This window comes from Meriones unguiculatus, chromosome 12, assembly GCF_030254825.1.
Source record: "Meriones unguiculatus strain TT.TT164.6M chromosome 12, Bangor_MerUng_6.1, whole genome shotgun sequence".
Classification (NCBI taxonomy): domain Eukaryota; kingdom Metazoa; phylum Chordata; class Mammalia; order Rodentia; family Muridae; genus Meriones; species Meriones unguiculatus.
In genome coordinates, this window is record NC_083360.1 from 62,582,100 (window position 1) to 62,604,980 (window position 22,881).

At 42.3% G+C, this 22,881-nt stretch overlaps 1 protein-coding gene across 4 annotated transcripts in view; it reads right to left on the reverse strand.

The window, feature by feature from the left end:
* Positions 1-318: 318 nt before the first annotated feature.
* Ttc39b (tetratricopeptide repeat domain 39B) overlaps positions 319-22,881 on the reverse strand; it is a 99,229-nt gene continuing 76,666 nt past the window's right edge. For all 4 annotated transcript variants that reach the window (XM_021650384.2, XM_060365791.1, XM_021650385.2 and 1 more), the window contains 6 exons: positions 22,326-22,417; positions 20,790-20,916; positions 18,026-18,134; positions 13,657-13,774; positions 11,334-11,450; positions 319-7,479 (listed from right to left, as the gene is read on the reverse strand). In XM_021650384.2, the coding sequence (XP_021506059.1) occupies positions 7,389-7,479; positions 11,334-11,450; positions 13,657-13,774; positions 18,026-18,134; positions 20,790-20,916; positions 22,326-22,417 (654 nt within the window). In that variant the 3' untranslated portion in view covers positions 319-7,388. The remainder of the gene's footprint in view (positions 7,480-11,333; positions 11,451-13,656; positions 13,775-18,025; positions 18,135-20,789; positions 20,917-22,325; positions 22,418-22,881) is intronic.

Below are 22,881 nucleotides of genomic sequence, written 5' to 3' on the forward strand. Positions count from 1 at the left end.
TAAATAATGCTTCAGCTGGGTGTGTCAGCAGCTAACTTAATCCTCTGGGCTACTTAAAATATTATACAAGGATGAAAGAGCTGGCACCCCTCCCTCAGGGTCAATGATCCATCCCATTTCTCACTTCATGCCCAGGGCTCAGCCAAGAACACAGCTTTAAAAAGGGCATTCATATCTGCCTGTAAGGTTGAAAGGAGAAAAAGGGAAGTCTTGCCAGGAAACAAAAAAGTCAAGCCTACATCACATGACAATTAAGGGCCAGCAAAATGGATGTTGTGTCCAACTTTCACACATAGACCAACTAGAATAAGACTGTAATTCCATCAAGTGTCATTTATTTAAATAACACTCCAATTGCACATTGTAGGTAAACTGGTTACAGCAATATGAAAATATAGAAATTCTGAAAACAATCTGGCAACTTAAACATATATCTAATAACACAGAACCTTCCGTGAGGTACAAAGGAAGTAAAAGGAAAACACTGACTTTCAAAATGATTTATTTGCACTTTAAAATACTATTTCTAATATGACATCTGTTTTTCAAAACTGTCTAAATAGTAAAAATAGAAACAGGAATTGTCTTCATGTTGAAAACTTAAATCTTTATATCCTTTCACTTACACATCATAGGTGATAACATAAAATCAGCATATGAAAAGTCATGGGGAACACAGCTTTTACATGAAAAATATCAGTTCACACTTTTCTTCTTCTTCCTTGACTGATGGAAAACTTTCTAGCTGGTCTCTTTTCTTCTCTAGGACCCGAAACTATTCCATTGATTAGTGGGCGGATATTAATAACACATTCATTTTACAAAGAGTTCTAATTTCTTCAATTTCTAAGACTGTTTTCCTTTGTAAAACTGATTGCTGAAAATGAACTACAGGAGACCACGCTCAAATGCCATGAGGAAAGAAAACTGAGACAAGGGAACACTGCCAAGTTTGACCAGCACAATACTAAATCCTAAGTACAGGTGGGAGCTCCAATGATTCAACTTGGAAACTCCAAATTGGTTTACAAATGCCTTATTTTTGCTTACTCCAAAATTAAGTGAAAAACAAATACCATGAAAGCCACTTACATCAGAAGAAAAGACAAGCTTACATTTTGTATTTTGTGGCAAAAAAAAAAAAAATTTAAAAAGACAATCTCAAAAGACAAACACTTACAAAGTAAGTTTGCTTTGGAAAATAAGTTGTGCAATAAAATAATATATCTCAGTTATTAAATATATATTTGCCTTTGTATATAACTTCCATTAAAAATTTGGTGGCCTATGAACATCTGAAATAAATATTTTAAAATAGTAAGCTAAATAAAGAGACAGCTGATACTCAGGTGTTCAGATGCCAACAATCAACAACAACAAAAATCAATGAAAAACAAACTTGGCTCTAGGATTCCCCATGACCTGGTAACTGAGCACAGCACACAGTGTTTGCAATACAGCATGATCCGGAGGCTCACACACCTGTTCTCTCTACATAGTGGGTGATCTGGACCCAACACTGCTCTTCTCTTATGTCCTTAAACAGAACCAAAACCCTGTGAGTTAAGATGTTTGCCACAATCTAACTCTTCGTGTGAATTACTTCCTTAGAAATAAATCATTAGTGCTGGGTCCTCAGTGGCCCATGGCTTACTTAGCATATGTGCCAGTCCCCTTGGCCTAAGACCCAGCACAGGGGTGGGCAGGAGGAGAGCTGTACTAAAAGCATCTAACTGTCTACTGTGCAGAAGGAGAGGAAGAGGGAGGAGGAGGAGGAGGAGGAGGAGGAGGAGGAGGAGGAGGAGGAGGAGGAGGAGGAGGAGGAGGAAGGGGAGGGGGAGGAGAAAGCACTTCAAGAAAAAGGGAGTTTGTGAAAATCATTTCTACTCATTTACCATCTCCAAAATTGTGGCCTGGGCATTCTGCTCCATTAAAGGTAAGACTGCAGGAAGATGCCTGTACAGTCTCTTCAGCAGAATGGGCCACACTTTCAAACTAAGTATATTTCAGACTCAAAACAATGCAATTCCTTCAAAAATAAATGTAAGTAATATTCTTTAATGTGTTCAATTATTCAGATTCCTTCATATTCAGTACTGGTCCACTGAAAACAACTTCTTTTTTTTTTTTTCTTTTGGTACCCAAACTATCAAAGTTTAAAAAAAAAAAAAGTTAAGGTGCAATAAAACAAATCCACCCAATGTAATATGCACATGTCCCCTAAATTCACTTCTAATACTTCTAATTCACTCCCCTAAATTCTACACTTCTAATAACTACTGGGTTAGCATACAAGGTGCACTGTGAGTTTACTGTCAGTAAGTTTGTTATTACTGTACCTCTCCTATTCAGTATTCAACCTGGACCCAAGGATGTGGCTCAGCTGAAGAGCATTTACAAGGCATACACCAGCCTTCCGGGGTCCATTACTAGCACCACAAAAAAATAAACAAAATAAAATTCAACCTGTAGGCATGTGTAGACATCCTTTATTATTTAAATACAGTTAGGCAGCTGCTTTATCTCTGCAGTATCGCTTAGCTGAACACACATGACTTTATACTGCAATCAGAGAAAATGGGGCTTAGGCTTCCTCTGATGCTAAATCTACATCTCCTTTTGCATGGTTCAGGCTGAGAACCTGCTCAGCCATCTCAATACACAGACCGTTCTTCTATCGCTTCCTTCTGTAGTGATGAAGTTTTGTAAATGGACTAAGATGGGCCTAAATTGTCCCCCATATGAAAGTCTGCCCAGATCTTCCTTGATGATAAAGTCTGATTGTCCTTTACATTACATTTCAAGTTGAACATTCTAAAATAACAAAAGCTAACAGCAAATACAACAGACCAAAATACTAACTAGAGGGGCAGCGTTCTAGAAATCTAATATATAAAGAAAAACACATAAATATTTGGGCTCTGGGAAAGAGAGCAATTTGGAGAGACCATTTCACTCCTAAAAGGGCATGAAGAAGTATCCAATGTGGGCTATTTTATATTACTTATCTATAGACCAGTTTATTGATACATTAGATTTATCACTGTATCTAATCAAGAGGTGCTTAAAGAGATTAGTATTTATATTTATGTATATCCCTTAGGCACACACACTCAAAATATTCACAGTAAGCTACTGGAAGGCATAAAATATTTAAATTTAGTCAAATCACCTTCCACATTACCACCAAAGTGGATAAATTGTGCCTAAAATCTTTAAATAAAATATTGGGCTAGCTAAGAGGATCAACGTTAGCATGTTGATAATGCAAAAGTACCACAAAGGGTTCACCAAGTTTTTCGCAAAGTATCTTACTCATGAAATCTATGAAACCCTAACCATTGTGACATGCAAAGATAGTTTATAAAATAAGACTGAGTCATCCTAAAATTAAGGACTTTTAGATTGGCACACCAGGAGTTCACAGGGGCATGAGGTGGGTGAGACCAGTGTTCACACAAGCCACCTAGCTATAGCATCTGCCGAATACACAGGACAGAGAAACTGAACCTACTGAGAGGTATTTGGAACAAGATGATATGACAGATGCGGAATGGGTAGTCACAGCGGACAGCGGGTAAATGCCAGAATGCCGGGGACAAGAACCCAGGACACCTTTGAGAACTGCCGCAGGGAGGTCCCAGCCATGGCCATCTCTGGAGGGTGTTACCATCAATGACAAGTGGCTACTACACCAGACAGAGAGGTCAGGAGAAGTCGTATGCTCAGAGGCTGAGGAGGAAGACAGATTTCCTCAGATCCATCCCAGACCCAAGAAGTCACAAGCACTCAGGATTTCATTCACTTCATTAACTAATTTCAACTAAATGCAGCAGAACTGGTGATTCAGGAAATACAGGGGCTACAACAAGGTGGTAGAAAAGAAACAGGAAAAACCAAATGTCTGGAGAAGTCACCAGAATAATTCCCGAATTAATTTTTCCACTTGGTCATAAAGACCTTTTAAATTAGTTTTACTATAATAATTTAAAGGGAGAGGGCTCTACTGACAGACACAGCCACAATAGACATCAGGAGGACAGACAAGACAGAATCATGAGCACCAGCAGCAGATGCTGCTGGTGTCTGTCACAGCAGAACGACTGACAGAAGAACTTGCACTTCTCTTTGAAGAGGGGCACTTGCTTTCACCCCTCCACACCTTGGATTCTAGGCCCCGATCAGAGAATTGTGGACTAACCTGACCTCCAACTCAACTAACCCAGACACTCAACCAGGGAGGAGTGACAGCCACACAGAACTGCTAAGCTAACCCTCTCCCAAGGAGAGGCTAGACTGTTGAATTGCTCTGATGCCTGCACACTGTCCCTCACACCTAGGAATCTGGAATTTCTTCTCCCTGTAGCTCCCACCTACTTGTCTCCTCCCCCTGTCCTTAGAACAAGTAGAAAGCCACTGAAGTGTCTGCTGCGTGACTTGGGAACATCTACATACAGGCAGAGCAAGTGTTCAAATATCCACAGGAGGTGGTGGGGTTAACCTTCCATTAACTGTTGAGCAGAAATCAGGCTATCCCTCTCACCACGGCTCTGAAACACAACCTTCATATTTACAAAGCACCAATCAGAACTCTGCCTCACTATCAAAAAATAAACACAGGCAATCTTGCCAGTGGCTATATAAACTGTTATCAGACATACTAGAAACCCAGCCCTACATGTGCCTCTCAAAAACAGGATTTGATAAAACGTTCTTTCGGGCACTTGATCTTCACAAAGCATCCTGAATCACAAAACAGATTTTAAAAGATGATTCTTACAAACATCCTAAGAAATTGGTGCCGATACAGTATCTTGAATATGACAGTAAATAGGTAAGTGTCTATTGCATTAATTCTATTGCAATATTTATGGAGTTACAGGGTAGAGAGTCTTAAATGACAGAGAAAATATGAACAATAAAAACAAACAAAAGAAAACAAAATATAACAGCATAGATAAATTTGTTTTATAATGTGAAAATAGCCATTAGAAAGGATTTATTATTGACTTATGCGAATGTGTGTTTTCCTATGTGATTGTTTGCCCTGTGTGTTTGGGTGTCTGCAAAGGCCAGAAAGGTGTGGTCAGATTTTCTGCAGTACAGACAGTTGAGAACCGCCTGACACATGTGCCGGGAAACAAACTCTGACCTTCCGGAAGAGTGTTCTTAACTGCTAGGTCGTCTCTCTAGCCCCCCACATAGGCATTTTAGCGTAATTGTTTTTCATTTTATACCGGAATGGGAATTTACTGTTACAGACCATAAGCTGACAGTTTCTCACAAAATATGAGTACATATTCTTTTTGTTTGGTTAGCTTTGGTTTTGGAGACAGGGTTTCACTGTGTAGCTCTGGCTGGCCTGGAACTCACTATGTAGACCAGGCTGGCCTTGAACTCAGAGACCTGCCTGCCTCTGTCTCCCAAGTACTGAGATTAAAGGCTTGTGCCACCATTCTTTCATAGTATGAATATATTGTTTTTTAAGTGTTATCAAAGCTCTCTAAAGAATTTATAAACTTTTCTCCAAGGATATATATAATTATCAAACATATTTCCATAGTATCATGACAATTTTCCCCTTCTATCTGTAGCTAATAATGTAATTCATATAAATGTGATATAATGATATCTGCTCCTGTCTGAAGGAATGGTCCTCTGACTCAAAGTGTATTAATCATCTTTCTCAAAAAATACCTCAACGTTGGTCAAGAAATGGTACAGGAAGTAACACAACACCAATGCCTGCTAAGCGTGGGGAACTGCAGTAGAGGCCAGCGGGAACGACTCAGCAATCTGGGCCGCGGTCACTGCTAAACTCATAAATAAGCTGAAAGGTATTTGAATGCTCATATTCATTTCACTATACAGCAGAGACAAAGACTCAGCTGAGAGCTTTGCATAGGGACTGTAATCCATGAACAAAGCCATAATTGTCAGACTCACTTCTGTGTGTACAGCCTCTACAGCACACAGAGATCTACCAAGTACATGAACTAACTGAGGCCTCAGAGCACTGAGTGCTACCTGCCATTCCCACTGGAAAATCCAGGTCTTAGAAAGGGTAAGTTGTTTGCTTTATATTGTTAACTAATAACCAACAGAGAGGGGGTCGTACCTACAACATGGGGCTCTGTCTGGGAAAGATGGAGCTGTCTATGGTCTAGACAAGTTACTGGTCTTTGAAACAAGAAAAATGGAACAAAAGCCCAGATTCATGGAATCATGAACTGCTTTTCATCACTGGCCTTTAGCTATAATACCTATGACAGGCAGTTGATTGGGGGGGGGGGGAAGAGGAGGGTTGAAAAATACTATGAAATAGTCTAAATGGAAAGAGTTTGGATTAAATGCTAAACATTGTAGAAAATGCCTAATACACAGATGCACGGTTATAACACTCAAGGATAACTTTAAATCCATCCATTCTTTCTTTGTTTCACAAACAGGAAGATAAGGTGATTGACAGGTGTGAGGACTCCAGAAAGGTCATCTGTTCATGCTCTGATTCTGTTTCCTACTCAGAACCAAAATGCAGCCCAGAAATTCAAAAGGGACCATCAGCACTGGGTCAGCGGCGACATAGGTGTAAAAATGACTGATAGTTTACATATCATTTAAAGCAGCAGGAAGTCTTCCTTCCTGTAAGTAATCAAAATCTACATTTCAGGCTTCAGCACTAAGGTTGGGGAGTTCTAAAATACAGCCTTTTCTTTCTTACATACATAAGAAATGTGTCTATATGAAAGCTATTACTGATCAGATATGAGTACATTCAAATACAAGACAGTTTCTGAAAAATGCCACCACCTTCAGCTATCCAGGAGTGGAAACCCAAAAAATTACAACTGCACCATCTTATAGAGATACGGGTCCCTTCAGCCTAGAAATACATTATCCACCTCAGGACATTTGTTTCACATTTCCAGCATCTTCAGAAACCCACTGCTATTTTATTTTAGCTGTGAGAATTAAATACTAAGCAATAAAACATCTCTGAAGTTTAAAGGACAAGCCAATCTAAAAATGGCTCAGCTGATAAAGCCATTTGCTATTTAAACAATATTAATTTTCACATTAAAAAAATAAATACTCTAACTAGACTTTATTGGACCTGCCAGTCTTTAAAAGACTTCTCCTCTCAATTGAAATCTAATGTGAACTTCTTTTTAAAGGCAAAGTTTAAGAATTTCTATACAGTATTGAACGTCATTCCATAGGGAAAAATATATAGACCAACAGTAGCCACTTCAGTGACAGGAAAAGCCTGACAATAGGTTTTCTGTTTCTTATTTGAAGGATCAGGGTTCCACCTTGACAGGGGGACTGATCACCACAGCGACAGTCTGCATTAACTGGGGGGAGGGTGGCCTCCTGTGGGTTCCTGATCAGTCTGAGGATGGTTTCTTCCAGAGATGAAGAGCTGCTTGAATTCTGAAGTGTAGTCTGGACTCCAAGGAGTAGTCTTTGTAGTTGTTTCTGAAGGCAGTGAACGATAAAATTGCACAATGAGCATTTAGTTCTCTGTCTCGCCGGTACCACCTTCCCTCCTCTGCCTCCCTCTCATCTCTTGTCTACTTTCTAACTTTAACATGCATCAGTGGAGCGGAGTAAAGAGCAGACTCTTTCTGTCGTGCAATGTGGACAGTGAGTCGGCATGCTTGGCTTCTAGAGGCTTCCCTGGTGGTGATTTAAAAGGTCACACTTTGAGTAGCAACATCCTAATTACCAAACCACAACTATAACAAGCTCATGAGGGCATGGCACATTTTGTTAAGTATTGCTAAACAGCTCAACTGTCATATTTAAAGGGGAAATTTTAAGGCAGGTTCATATAATACAATGATCATGAACAATCCATTATTCAACAGACAGAAAATACCTTGAAGCCCATATGAAGTTACCCTAAAAAAGACAGCAGGGTTACCCTGTTACCCCAAAACCATTTCTTCCAGTTCTCATGCAACTTATTGGTGGTTTTGTTACTAATATCTCAATTATACCAGTGTCAGAAGGGGCCACAGAAGAAAAGGGGTAAAACACAGCAAGAAACAAGGAGTGGAAAAAGGTGGCAGAGAACTTTCTGGGCACACAGGGGCCCTGGGGTCAGTCCCCACAACCATGGAAAAGAAAAGCAGGGGGCACAAAATCCCAAGATTATTTGAAAAATCTGACTATGGTGGTTTGAATTAAAATGTTCCCATAGGCCTATGGACAATGGCACTATTGGGAGTGTGGATGATTGGAGGAAGGGTGTCACTGAGAGCGGGCTTTGAGGCTTCAAAATGCTCAAGCCAGGCCTACGGTCTCTCTTCCCACTGCCTGCAATCCAGATGTAGAACTCTCAAGTTCCTTCTCCATCACCATGTCTGCCTGCATGCCATGCCTCCAGCCATGATGGTGATGGACTAAACATCTGAAACAGTAAGCCAGCTCCAACTGAATGTTTTCCTTTGTAAGAATCATAATGGTCATAGTATCTCCTCACAGCAATAAAAACCCTAAAACACAGACTTTTTAAAATATTTATTTATTATTTATACAACATTCTGTCTGAATGTGTGCCTGCACACCAGAAGAGGGAGCCAGATCTCACTATAGATGGTTGTGAGCCACCATGTGGTTGCTAGGAATTGAACTCGGGACCTTTGGAAGAAGAGCCAGTGTTAACTTCTGGAGCCCCCTAAGACAAAGACTTCAGTCATTCATGTTGACCTCTCTTTGATAAAACAGGAGTTGGCAAAGTGGATAGGACGCTTCGATTTAGGTCTCCGGTTTCATAGACTGCCGTGGCAGGTCAGCAGCCGATGCCTACCCTGAAGTAGTTTCTTTCTATCTTTTTATTTTTACACTTTCTTGGTAACTTTGATGAGTGTTAGTATGATATATTCTGATATTCACAAATTAAAATAAACCTGTTACTTAGATGTATCAAAAAACTGAGTATTTTCTCAGTGTCTGGCCATAGACTCTGGCCGCTTTGAAAAGCCCACCCTACAAAGGGGAACTCCAGACAGAGATGGTCCTGAAATCACGGGCAAGTGTGTTTATGTTTGCCCTCACGCACTGTCTGGGTTAGTGGTAGCACTGCGTGCTTTTTGGTGGTAGAGAGCTGTCTTTCCGCATCACCTGCTGCTCCATCTGCCCCGAGTAGCGCTGACTACGTTCCAACAGTGACGCCTGGAGCAGCAGCATTTGCTGTGCAGCGCCCTCATGGCTTCCTCTGAAGAGGGAGACGTCACAGCTGAGACAGCAGTTGTTCTCGCGCCCATCGTGTTACCTTCGAAAGCGGCTTCTTCCCGCAGCGTCCAGCTCTCTCTTTAAGAAGTACTTGGTGGCACCACGTGTCATAAGCTTCCTCCTTATGACACTATATTTACAGCAAACATCCCTAACATCTTACCTTACAGTAGCTGAGTCTGTTTCTCGCCTCATCTCCCTGTCCAGGTCACGCATGACTTCCACAGCTCTGATCTTATGTTTGACTTCTTGGCAGCTGCACTCATAAGCAACCATTCTCACTATTTCCAAATTTTTGGCTCTTCCTACTTGAATGCTTCTTCGCTGATAACCAGTTGTACAAATTCAGAGACTCCAGGTTGATTTTACCACTGTTACTACTGGACATGTATTTGATGTATTGGTGGGGTACGCATGCCACAGAGCCTGAGAGGAGGTCAATGGACAACTCTGTGGAGCTGGTTCTTTCTGTCTAGCTCCATGTAGGTTCTAGTAATCAAACTCAGGTTTTCGGGTTTGTGGGCAAGTTCTTGACTCTCTGAACTTGTTTTGAAACAACCTTAATTAAATCCTGACTATGTAGAAAATTAAACAACAACAACTTACCAACATCCTCTTAACTCCACCTAATCTTATTAAGATCTTAATCGTCCAAGTCTTACAGCTTACTCCTGAGACTGGAACGTCCCAGGCACTGTTCAAGACCTCCATCTCCAGCTCTTGGCTTCCCCTAATGACCTCGAGCAGGACGGCTTTGGCTATTAGTCGCTCTCTCTGTGCTGGGGACTTTGGCTCAAGGCCCTGTGGCCCTGACTTTAGCACTGAACACAGCTGCACACATCATGGCCGGCTCTCCCTTCTACGTGTGTACCTAGCGGCCACCTCCGAATATTGCAGCCCTAAGAGAGGTGTGTCTCTTTTCTGAGTGCCACACTCAGTAAAAAAAAACAAACAAAACACTGTCCACCTACTAGCCACACTGCACAGCCCGAGGCACGGGCACTCCTTGTGCAGTGTGACCTGATGACTGACCTTTCTGGAGCTACTTACTTCCGCAGGGGCTAGCTACACTACCACCTCCTCCAAAGGCTCTCAACTCAATTAACATCGAGGCAGCCCAGATCAACACTGTACATTTCAGGAGAATACACCTGATTCTCTGATCTCTCCCTCCAGCTAACATGCAGAGCATTCCGGGCTGAGTTCCTAGCAGCCTCTCCATGCCTTTCACTGTATCTGGCCCACGGCAGGCATTCAGTGAGTCTAAAGAAATAAACAGTGATCACGAACCTCTTTATGACCTATATTGTCTTGCTTTGGTTTTTGTTCCGTTTGCTTGTTTTTGACACTAGGTCTCACTCTGTAACCCAGGCTGGCCTCACACTTGTGGCAATGATCCTGCTGCCTGGGATTACACTTGTGTGTGAGCTACTGCATTCAACCTACCTAGAGTGGGTATTCTTTCTGCCCCAAGTATTCCAGACAAATAGACCACAGGGTTCTGCCTTGCTGAGAATGAGCCAGGATCACAAGTCTGAGTCACTGTGTAGCAGAAATGACAAGAGACACCTAAAGCTGCCATAGAAGAAAGAGGGGGATGCGGGGGAAGGAATTCACATGATCAGAGGGCCCTCAAGGAAATGGCAGGCATGCCTTACAGGAGAAGAGCGGTTGGTCAGATAAAGACCAGCTCTGAACATAACCAGTTTTCACTTATCTTCTACACTGCAGCTCCTTACAAAATATCATGTGCTGTCAGTGGACCCCTTACACTCTAAAGCCAATACACACTGCTTGACCATTTGCAGACAAAGTTTCCCAACTCCAGATACAGAGAAGAAGCTGAAGCTGGTCAGTCAACTAGGTGGTCACAATCATATCTCTAGGTAGCCACAGAGAAATGGACTGAGGGGCTGGAAACAGCACAAGTGTGGCAAAATCCCCCGTGCAGAAATAAGCCCAAATCAGTGAAAGCGCACCCTGAACCTGCATGAGCTCACTAGCTTTCAGGAGTGCAAAGTCGCTGGTGCTCTCGCAATGGCACTGATGTCTCCAGTTCCATGCCACCAGGACGAGTTACCTTCAGTACTTACCTTGCAGTTTCTAGGACCTTTATGGCCTTGTCAATTTCCCCTTGGCTTTTGTACAAAAATGCCATCTCAAACAGAGTGAATGGCACCAGATAGTGGTCGTACTTCAGGAGCTTTTCACTAAAAGAGCAGAGGAAAATCAACGTAAATCTTAAGAGAACACAAAGAGAGTCACCTGAAACACACACCAGTCTTCCTTCCCCAGACAGCATTACGACTATCAGAGGAAGGCCACTGCCACACAGATACAGCACTCAGCGACCTACAGGACGAAGTACACTTTCACACACTATTCTTTTGTTCCTTAGGGTAAGGCCAACACTGCTATGGTACGACCTCTCAGGCAGATCAATACACAGACCTGCAACAAGATGAACCCAGAGTCACCGAGACTATCTTCCCAGGCGCGTGATTCTAAGTTGAAGAATAAGGAAGTAGCATTGGCTTTGTGTTTAACTAAGCATCGACTTCCTTCACACTTAAGTCTGAGAATTCTTCAAAATGTCAGTGAGTAGGTGGCAGGAAGTCCTGTTTCAGCATCATTGTAAGAACGAGAAGCTCAGAAAAAAGCCCAAGTAACAAACAGTCTCTTAAATCTCGAGCGAACTGTTTCTAACAATAATGGATTTTTCATTTTTGATGATGGATAAATGCATAAAAATATATTCATTAACAAAAGTATAAAATACAAGGTGAGACCTGACAGTTTCCATTCTGAATGGATACTCTGACTGTTCACTGGCTTGTATAGTCTTATGTCAGGTTAATTTCAGTGTGTGATTTTTATTTTTATTTGCAACTTTTTATAATGAAGTTTAAAATAAACATAACGACAATAATCTATAGCTCAGGTTACCAGGCTATAACCCAAACTACTCTCAGATGCCAAAGAGAAGTAAAAGCAAGACAGCAGGACTTGTTGTGCCGAGTGAGCCCTGGGTTCAGCAGAGCCCTCAGACTTGGTGTCTCAATGGACTCACAGAAGATGAGGTCCTACACCCATAGAAGCAGGTGGCTGGAGCTGAGACCCCTTAAGCCTGGAACATAGGATCTGTCCTTTGGAGAAAGGGCAGGTTAGAAGAAACTCACTCACTGGCAAGGAGCAACACAGATGGCCTCCTTTCGCCTGCACTTTGGACATACAGAAAAAAACAAAACACGTCTCCGTGGACATTAACAACAAAGAGGCCAGCTCTCACAGGAACTCGCATTTCATATTTAAGCTGTGCTGAACAATGGTCTTAACATGACAGCAGCTTTGGCAGAGGCCTAGGTAAGTGGTATAGGAGAACCCTTCCTCAACTCAGCCCCACTGAAGGTGAGTTCACAGTTCAAAACTTGTAAAACACATGAGTAAAGGATTCCCTGTGAGACTCAACAAAGCAAAGCAAGTAGCATGGTCACTGCTGTCACTGGCCCTTGAGCCTTATGAAAACACCAATAAACTAGAACTGCACATATACTTCCTTAGTGTGTTCATCAAACACAGTATATTGCCTTATTTGGGAACTAGATACTGTGCCCCACGTTCTGATAAAAACTGTCATGAGGAAGGGTCCAGGCGGCTGTCCATGGAAAGGCACATGGCATGGAAAGCAGGGTGACAAGTGGCACATTGTACGGCCTCTATCTCTTTAGCTTACGGTTTTCAAAAACATTGAGCCTGTGTTTACAAGTCAGGAGACCTAATCAATCAACCAATTAATTAACTTAAAAAGGAAAAGAAAAATCCGATCGGACGGTAGATGTAGCTTCAGCTTCTTTATGAAACGTAGTGAGATTACTGCTACTGGCCTACACTGTGCAAAGTGAGTGGTTACAGTCCTCAGAGAGAGCACTGTGGCTACCAGCTCAGACAGGCGTTCACCCTTGCTTTAACTCTCTGAAAAGTATGAGGAAGCACCACCATTGCTATAAAAGAAGAAATGGCTTTTGACAAAAAAACTAGTGCAGTATTTATCATGTCTTTCTTCCCCACCAAATTGCCATGATGGAACACTCAATCTCTAGGTTGTACTGTCTCTGTCATCCAGGGAGCTCGAACAATGCAGAATGCAACACACACACAAACACGCACATGAACACACACAGGAGAAGGGGCGGAGACCAAGTGAGTTTGGGAAGCTCAGCAGTTCAATGGAAGCACTTACCGACTGTCAGCCTGGCCCTAAGTTTACATTTTGGAGTTATCTTTCAACACCGAGCAGACATACGTGAAGCCATATTCCGAGCAAACCATAGCTTTGTTCATGAGGATGAAGGCTTGGCACATCACTGTCCCTGAGAGTCCCCTGAAGCTATGACTTGTACTCAGAATGCCTCTTACCTTTCCACCACATGGCTGAAACACAGCTCAGCTTGCAAGGGCCGCTGTAAGTTCTTGAGGCAGCATCCTTTCAGTAATTTCACCAAGCACTCATCATCCACAGAGTAGTCAATAAAGTCTTGAAACACGAGACAAAAACAAAAGAGGAAAGTTCACTGGTTTTTGTGGTGCCGGGACAAGTTTTTGTGGTGTCATGCTCACGTACATGAGGCAAACTCTCTGAGGTGTGACTCTGGCCCAAAAATACTTTCAAAGGAAATTCTAACTGAGAGGGAAACTGACTGATGCTGGGCTTTAGGGAGACAATTTAAAACTCACTATACAGAACACACTGAAAACAATCGTTCAGAAAAATGTGGAGCTTACTCACAGCACAGCCCTTATTACCGGGGTGTTCACGGGCAGATTTCTCAGGTGGCCATTCTGAATTTTGTGACCTTAGCTACGACAGGAAATCTGAACACTAAATAAAGAATGGGCTTCATTAATGCTCTCAGAGGTAAAGGAGGAGGAAGCAGGCAGGCTCCTCCTGTTGTTTTGGCTTCTAACTATGCTGGCGCGGGCGCAGGGGAGGATAGCACCTCCATATGGAGAAGCAGATGGCCTCCCACCCGCTCAAAATGCAGGAAGCAGAAACCTCTCTTCCAGATCGTTATGTTTACAACCTATCAATTCTCCCAGGTTATGTCCTTTTGGGGGGAAATTATGCCATGAAATGGCTCTGAAATACAGGAAAGGCACCTAAGCCCCCACGGACTTCCATGCTCCTGGAGAATGTCAAGGATTTCCTTTCCCCACGTGGAACGCCTTCACAGCTCAGCTTGGGCACATACCAGGTGGAGTGAACCGCACGGTGCGGCGGCTATGTGACAAAGGTAGCCACGCCACGTGTTCCATGCATGAGGTTTTTCTGGTTTTTTGGTTGGTTTTTTTTTGTTGTTGTTTTTTTCTTTTGCAAGTGACATGCGAACAAGTCATTGCAAGACAGACTGCTAATTTACACGTGTCGCGCTGTGACAACAGTGTGGAGGGCTGGTAAAGGAAACTGACTAGACCCTGAAAGCCTTGGGTTCAAGCTTCAGACGTCCCCAGTGACACATGCTGGTGTTTGGCTTGTAGAGCCTCACCCCCCAAGGGTGGTAACAGTGCCACCAACCCACCTAGGAAGGGCTGGCTTCACTTCCAGCTTCTGTCAGGCGCTGACACACCACCTCTAACCTTTCCTACAATTTATTTAGAACCCCCTCCCGACACCCTCCCACCTTAATCCATGCTTCTGTCAAAGGTGTCTGCTGAGAAGCAGGCCAGTCAGGCCTGAGCCCAAAGCCTTAAGGTCCACACTGGATGCTAGTGTTTAGTGTCATTTCTGTACGTTCTATTGAACTTTGAGAAACATTTTCCTGACGGTTTGTGTTATGGCAACATCTGCTCATTCGTTGAGTGATGGTTTTTGAGGTGGCACTGACAACTGCCACTGAAAAACCAGTGAAGTCACTCTGTGCAGATCTTAAATTAGCAATGTGACGGAGGGGTTCATAGTCCACCTCCTCCACAAACCTCAGAAGCAAAGCCACAGTGCCCCCTGACCACAGCACGCTGTCTGCCACAGGATCACTCCCTGTCGTTATTCACAATCTCAGGAGAGTCACTGCAGCAAGGCAGGGGAGATGGCTCTGCAGGTGCGCTTGCTACTAAACCCAATGACATGAGTTCTATCCCAGCAACCCACCTGGCAGAAGGAAAGTCCCAGTGCCCACAAAAATGTCCCCTGACCTCCACACGGAGAAAAAGAAAGAATGTTTGAAAAGCTTTTTTAATCACGATAATGATGCTCTGGCTCGTGTGCAGCACGGCGAGGCTGCAGAATGTCCTGAATGTGGAGGGGCTAAGAAAGAAGGAGGTTTGAAATCTACAAAAATATCTACACTGAGAATTTTAGGAACTTGCTGTAATGTTCCAGGAGGGAAACATGAAAGCCAAGTAAAACGTGAAAGGCCACCAGACTGACTGAGTTACCCCTTAGGTAACTGATTCTATTTGCTATATAATGTCGCCACACAAATTAACTGCAGTGACAGACAAAGTGGATGTGCTGCCGACTTCTGGCTATGGGATGAATTTGGTTAGACTCCCAAGGAAAACTGTACAGATATTAATACCACATGCCGACACTAAGCATGTCACCAAGTGCTCTTGCGTCTAGGCTGTGCCCTTTACATAGGTGACCAACCTTTACCTACTATAGCCAGGCACCACAGCAGGTCAACGGTACCCTCTCCCCTCTGTTTTTGAGCCACAATGGACAAAGCAAAAACCGGAACCACATTCGATATGCTATCTAACAATGGTCAGAGCCCTCATAACCTCAGTATTGCTCATCTTGCCCATCACAGATTCCCCACCCTCACTCTGAAGAACAAAAGCTTAATTACTAAGAGTCAGGAGCTGGGGGGAGGAGAAGATAATGTTCCTACATAAAACAATGGTCCTAAAAAAACACTAAACAATTAGTATGCAGGAGCTGGTAATGCTGACAATAAACAAATTCTTTTACCCAGAGGGAAAACAGAGAAAGGCAGGCCAGTGGGCGAGCCTGGTGAACCTGCTCAGGTCTCAGCTCATTTACCCAGAACTGGCTCAGGCCTCTCATCTGAAGATGCCATTAGAAACAGAAAGAGAAAAGGCTGTGGTTTGGGTTTCCGAGCACTTCCCTCGTATTCACATGACGCAAGCATTACTCCTCTAATTCTTTTTCTCCAATAATAGAGGGCAAAATAACCGAAGGGTCAAGGGTCTCTTCAGAGAAGAACCCGACAGTCATTTGCAAATTCAGGGCCTTTGATTGACAAGGGTTCCATTCTTGTGGTTTGGGCTGGGAGACAGGAGCTCGTCACAGAGCCTGGGGGTTCATGCATGGAAATGTATCCTACTGAATCTGGGGGAAGCAGGAAATAGAGGGGAATGCTGGCTATTTTTCTGTAGGGAAAGCACCCTACAACTGTTTTTACATAACTCCTCAAAAGGCTTCCTTTACTTTCCAGTTTTCACATTAACATTCATTCATCCAATTAATCTGTGGACATGAAGGCTTTAATCTAGAAAATTCCTGTAACAGCAAGAGCTATCTTTCTTCCCTATTCTAAGTCTATGTCAGCTATGGAAATACTAAGGGAGTTTGAATGAGCAAATTAATAAACTAGTCAAATTCATTGATCAACAATGAGAGCTACTGAATTTGTTCAAATTTTTGAACTTTTTGCAGCAGGCCATCTTATGACATCTCGTTTTTAAAAATACTCGTTTTAATTTTATGGGTAGGAGTGTTTTGCCCACATGTAATATATATCACCACATGCATGCCCATGGAGGCCAGAAGAGGGGGTCAGATGCCCTGAAACTGAAGTTCCAGGCAGCTATAAGCTCCCATATAGGTGATAGGAGTGGAACCTAGGTCCTCTGCAAGAGTAGCAAGTACCCTTAACCACTGAGCCACCCCTCCAGCCCCTAAATCTTATTTTAAAAGGAAGCTTAAGTATACTTCCATTCTATTTCAATTTCAAAATGATGCGGTTGTGTTGATTTCCATACAAAATAAAACACTTTTCTTTTTAAAACAGTTTCACAATAAAATAGCAAAGACTGCCTTATGTCCATCAGATTGGCTACTCTCTTTTGTTCTATATGTATGTTTTGCCTCCGTGTACGTCTGTGCATCAAACGTATGCCTGGCACCCATGTGAGAGAGAGCACAGACTGCATTGTGGATCATAATATAAAGCAAAGGGGCCACTCAGAACACAGCACAGTGCGCTAATGGCTGGAGTGTTCCTTTCCAAACACACTGAGACTCTATTGTCACTGAGACTGTGTTGAAGGGTAGGAACTTTAAGAGGTGGCAATGTGTGCAGTGTGCCTTTCTCTCCATGCCGTGCCCTCTGCCATGCTATGGCAGGAAGAAGGTCTTCATCAGCTGTAGCATCTTGATCCTTCAAACCCCTAGTCCCCAGATCTGTGGAAGACATACTTCCTTTTCTTCATAAATCACCCAGCCTGTGGTATTCCGTTGCAGTTGCAGGAATAGAAAGACTAAGAAGGGCAGTTCCTTAACAACAAAAGTGCTAACTACTGGCCCACAACAGCTATGCCATAAAATATGGAGTCACATCCTATGTGCATGTTTGTTAGCAGCTGTCCTTTCAGAACAACAATCTCAAAACTCACTGGCATAACAAGAGGTGTCCTCCTTTACCTTGATGACAACCACAGGCTCAAGCCTTGCTCTTGAGATGAACACAGATCAGCACAGGCAGAGGTGCGCCAGGGAGAGAGGGGAGGAGACAAGGTAGAGATAAGGACCCTGCACACTTACTTTGCTTTTGTAAAAGCGCCTCAGCCTTCTCCACTGTCACCAGGAGGCTTTCAGAAAGGTCTTTTCTTTTGCTCACTACTGAAAAGCCATTCCAGACGTACATCATTTCCTAAGGAAGAAGGAGGGTTCATTGGCAACATGTGAGGTGTTTTGTGTCTAACCTTTATTCGTTTGGACCTTAGTGACGATTGCCCCCTGGTTTTACTATACGCCTTTTGTGTTTTATGCTCTGAGGTAAGTACACATGTATCTTATACTCCTACTAAAAATTCATTCATTCATTCAACAAACATACTAATTATTTGCTAGCATACAATCCTTTGGATAGAAATATAGATACAGAAGTAAAATAATATTTTAAACTGACACCATGAACAACTTTGTTTAATGTAAATTTCTGTTGTTACTTTTAAGTAAAGGGAAATATTTTAAAATGTCTGCTACTTGTTTACATAAAATGTTTCCAAGCATATCACTAGAAATGATCATTGGAATATTTATTTTACTGGGCTCAGGTTCTTTTATATCATTAAAAACATGTGTCAGCCCAGTAATGCAATCCAATATGCAGAAAACACGTTTGTTTAAAGGCCATATGGCTGAATGACAGCTCCTGAAATGTAAACTAATGACTTCTCATTGCAGATTATATTTAATGGGCTAACAGATGAGAATTTTTTTTGGATCAAAAGCAAATGTGTTTTTGCTTGAAAATATTTTTCTAATGTCCAGATAGTGCAGTTCACATTTTAAAGGATATACGATGAGCATGAGTTTTAAGTTATGACAGATATTATTTGATAATCCTCTTAGCAGAGCAGCCATGGAAATGAGGCAGGAAATGATGGCGTCAGGTTTGCTTTATGGCACTGGAAGCTAAGAACACAACTCAATAACCTTGTGATGATTTAAATTTTTTATTGATATATTTATCAAAGGGAAAGGCAAGCTTGGTTTGAGATTTTTATGAAAAACAGGCTACATGTGACCAATTCCAGTCAATTCTTTGTCACTTTATACTCAACCTTCAGTTGTTTAAAGCATGATAAAGTCTTATACACAACAGTGTCTAAACACTAATATAGACAAAAAGAAACAGAATGGTTCAGTAAAGTTTCTGCAAAGTTCTCTGGCACAGAAAAGCCTCAGTGCAGACCACTTGATATAAACAAATGAGAAAGAGAGCTAAAGCTAATTAGGCAACAACAGGTCTGGGAGAGGAGGTCTCCGTGTTAGCACAGTGTTCTTGTTATTGTCTGCGCTCAGGACATGATTACAGGCCCATTACATTTCTTTCTCACCCAGTCTAATCTCAGGGTTCCAGGCTAGCTGCAGGTTAGCTCCTCTCTGACCCCTGCCAGGGGCTATGTTCTTATTCCTCTTAAAAATACATAAAGAATGTCTGTGTTTTGTCAGCAACAAGACAAAAATAACCCAATGAAACTAAAGAAGGACACAAACAACAATGCAGAAAGAACTAAAACTATATGAGCACAGAAAGACACTCGAGTGTCAGCCCAGAAATGCAAATTAAAACAGAAAAGTGCTATCCGTCATTTCAATTGATACAATTGTTTTGGGGGGAGGTAGAGACTTAGCATTATCTACCCAAACACTCACACAACGCCTTAAACTAAGAATTCCGTTTCTTTGAAAACACTCTCAGGGAATTACGTGTACATGTAAATGATGTTCACTGTGTTATGGCTATGACAGTAAAAACTAGAAAACATGACATGAAGTTCAAAAGAGAATGACTAAATAATCACCCAGGTAACTACCTAGGAGGACTGGGACACCGGTGTGCACTCAACATCTTTCCTGTTGGAAAACCGTTGGAGTCATGGTGGCATAGCACATTCAGCACTCTCAAAAGATAGCTTTGTTTTAAATTTTTAAATCAAATTGTGTTTTTCAAAGGGGCTTTGCCAAAAGAGTGAGGTGATTAGGAAGGTGAGCTCCAGTGGACAAGAGCGGCCTCCAGCCCGGAGGCTCCTCCGCAGTACAACATGCTAGTCCAAAGGGAGGTTCGTCTCTGGTAGGAAACCAAACCCATGTCTACGGAAGGCTGCAGTGCAAAGGGCGTGGCGCGGCTCAGGGAGAGTTAGCCTTGTTTACACTTCCACATCAAAATGGCAAAGGTTTGTTTACATGGGTTAGAAAGAATACTTTAGGGGTGGGGAAGCAGCTGGTTTTGTAAGACAGGGTCTCACTTTGTAGTCCAGGCTGGTCTAGCACTCACTATGCAACCCAGTCTGGCCTCAAATTTGCAGCAATTCTCTGGCCTCAGCCACCCAAGTGTTAGGATTACAGGTATGAGCTACCATGCCCAGATTAAGCAAACTGTATTCTTGAAAAATTATTCTTTAAAGGTTTCCTTTCACTTTTTCACATAACTATTAAAAAATGTAAAATTAAATTTGTGATTTGTTTTGTCGCTCAGTTCTACTTTAGTAACATCACTTTTTCCACTTATGTTCAAACTTCTTCATCTGAAACATGGAATTGGTGAGATTACTTTCAATTATAATGAAATCACATGATTTTTTGAAGTTGCTTTTATTACAATGTCTAGAACATACTAACTAGTCAAGGCACAACAGGTAAAATTTTCAATTTTTTAAAATAATTAATGAATAAATATAAAAATATACAATACTTTTTAACTGAACTATAAGGTTCATAAGCAAAGGCAAATACGTTCTTTGATGCTCTCAACCATGAATTTATCTCTAGCACATAAACAGTGAATAAAAGCAAATACCAGGGCTGGCAGGACGAGCTTTCCTGGGGCACCTGAGGAGGGTGAGTACCTCCGCGCCTTCCTCACGGCAAACTTCTCGGTCGGGAGAGATTTCCCGGCGATTCTCTGCTTCAAGCCATCGACCTGTCTGTGAAGATCCCCATGGAAAGGCCAGTGAGCACACACATTATTCACAACTGAGCTTTTCAGACCTATATCACAGGCAGTAGCAGCAGGGAACCTGTCCCAAGTGCATCTTATTGGGCTCTACTCAGACCTGAATTCGGCAGTGTAGGGTTGGGATGGTAATATGGATGCACAAGTCCATGAGAGCCACTAACTGACACATTTCCTTCCAGTCTGCTTAGCTAGTGTCTTATGTCTGTCAAACATAGTCCAGGGCAATCTAGGTATAAAATTGTTAATTTCCATAAATGAGGAGAAAAGAGCTCCAAGTATTTACTCATCCAGAGGGAAAACTATAAATTAGTACATTTCTTGTTAGTATTATAGGAACTGACACTCCTATAACGTCTCAAAAGATAGCCATTCAAACGCATAATTTAAGAAAGCACAGGTAACTTTGTAAGTAATCATTTTAGGATTTAGTATTTTCAAAATGCTAAGGAATTCGGGCTGGAAGATGGCTCAGCAAGCAAGAGTGCTGGCTGTGCAAGCATGAGGAGCTGAGTTCAAGTGCTCAGAACCCAGGCTAGTTTATGCACATGCCTGTACCCCAGTGAAATGGGAAGGTAGAGACAGGAGGGTCACTGGGATTTGCTGGCCAGCAGGATGGCTCCAGGTTCAGTGAGACCTTGTGAAAGAAAGTAAGGCAGAAAGAAAGACTGGGACTCCTGTTGTCCTCTGTCCTCTGCACATGTACAGGTATACACACACACACACACACACACACACACACACACACACACACACCTATGTACATTCAACACACACAATCTAAGCACATGAAAATGAAACTTGGATGAAGAGACTACATGTTTGTGGGGAGAGACCACATGTTTAGGATTGCTTCTTATGCATAATTCTATGAGTGCATAAACAAGGAAAAGGATTCGAGCAAATATCCAATAACATCATCGAAAGAACCAAACGAGGAGGAAAAGAAGGCCAATATGAGAGAGCAAGTGCAGAGCCTTGGTAACTAAATCCTAATTCTAGAAGACAACTAGACGGTACATATTCATGATTCCCAGACATGCAAACACATCTGAAAATCATGCTAAATCATGCTAGTTAGGCAGTGGTGGCACACGCCACTAATCCCAGCACTCGGGAGGCAGAGGCAGGTGGATCTATGTGAGTTTGAGACCAGCTTGGTCCACAGAGTGAGTTCCAGGATAGCCAAGGCTACACAGAGAAACCCTGCCTCAAAAAATGAATGACATGCTGGCTTTCAGCTAAATGCATTATTCTAACTAAATGTGTCTGTATCAGCGAGTAGGGAAATAAAAAACTATGGAAGTACAGCATGAAAGGAAAACTCAGGTGAGTCTAACACCCCCAAGGTCTCTGTGACAGAAACAGCGCTGTGCTCACCTGAACAGAGCCACCACGTTCTCATTAGTTGCTGCCACATCCTCCTCTGGAAGCATGCTCAAAATGGCAGCTTTCAAAAAGACATATGTTGCCTTGAGGGAAAAAAGACAAGGGGCTCATGAGAGAACATTCATGGGAACATGACATTTTAACCTTGCAAACCAGAAGTGATCTAGAAACCATCCGGATATCAGGTTAAAAGGTATCAAGTGGAATGGAGAGATGGCTCAGAGCTTAAGAGCACTGGCTGCTCTTCCAAAGGTCCTGAGTTCAATTCCTAGCAACTACATGGTGGCTCACAGCCACCTATAATGTGATCTGATGCCCTTTTTTGGCACACAGGTGTACATGCAGATAGAACACTCATATACATTAAATAAATAAATCTTTAAAAATAAAAGTATAAAGTTCGACTGTCTATTTCATCAAGGTCCCAATACCAAGAGGGTTAAGTGGATATGGGACCACATCCCTAACCAAGAAGCTATTTGCAATTGATAGGAAAATCAGTTTTCTACAATAGAGCATCACTGGGTATATTGACCATACTCCAGAC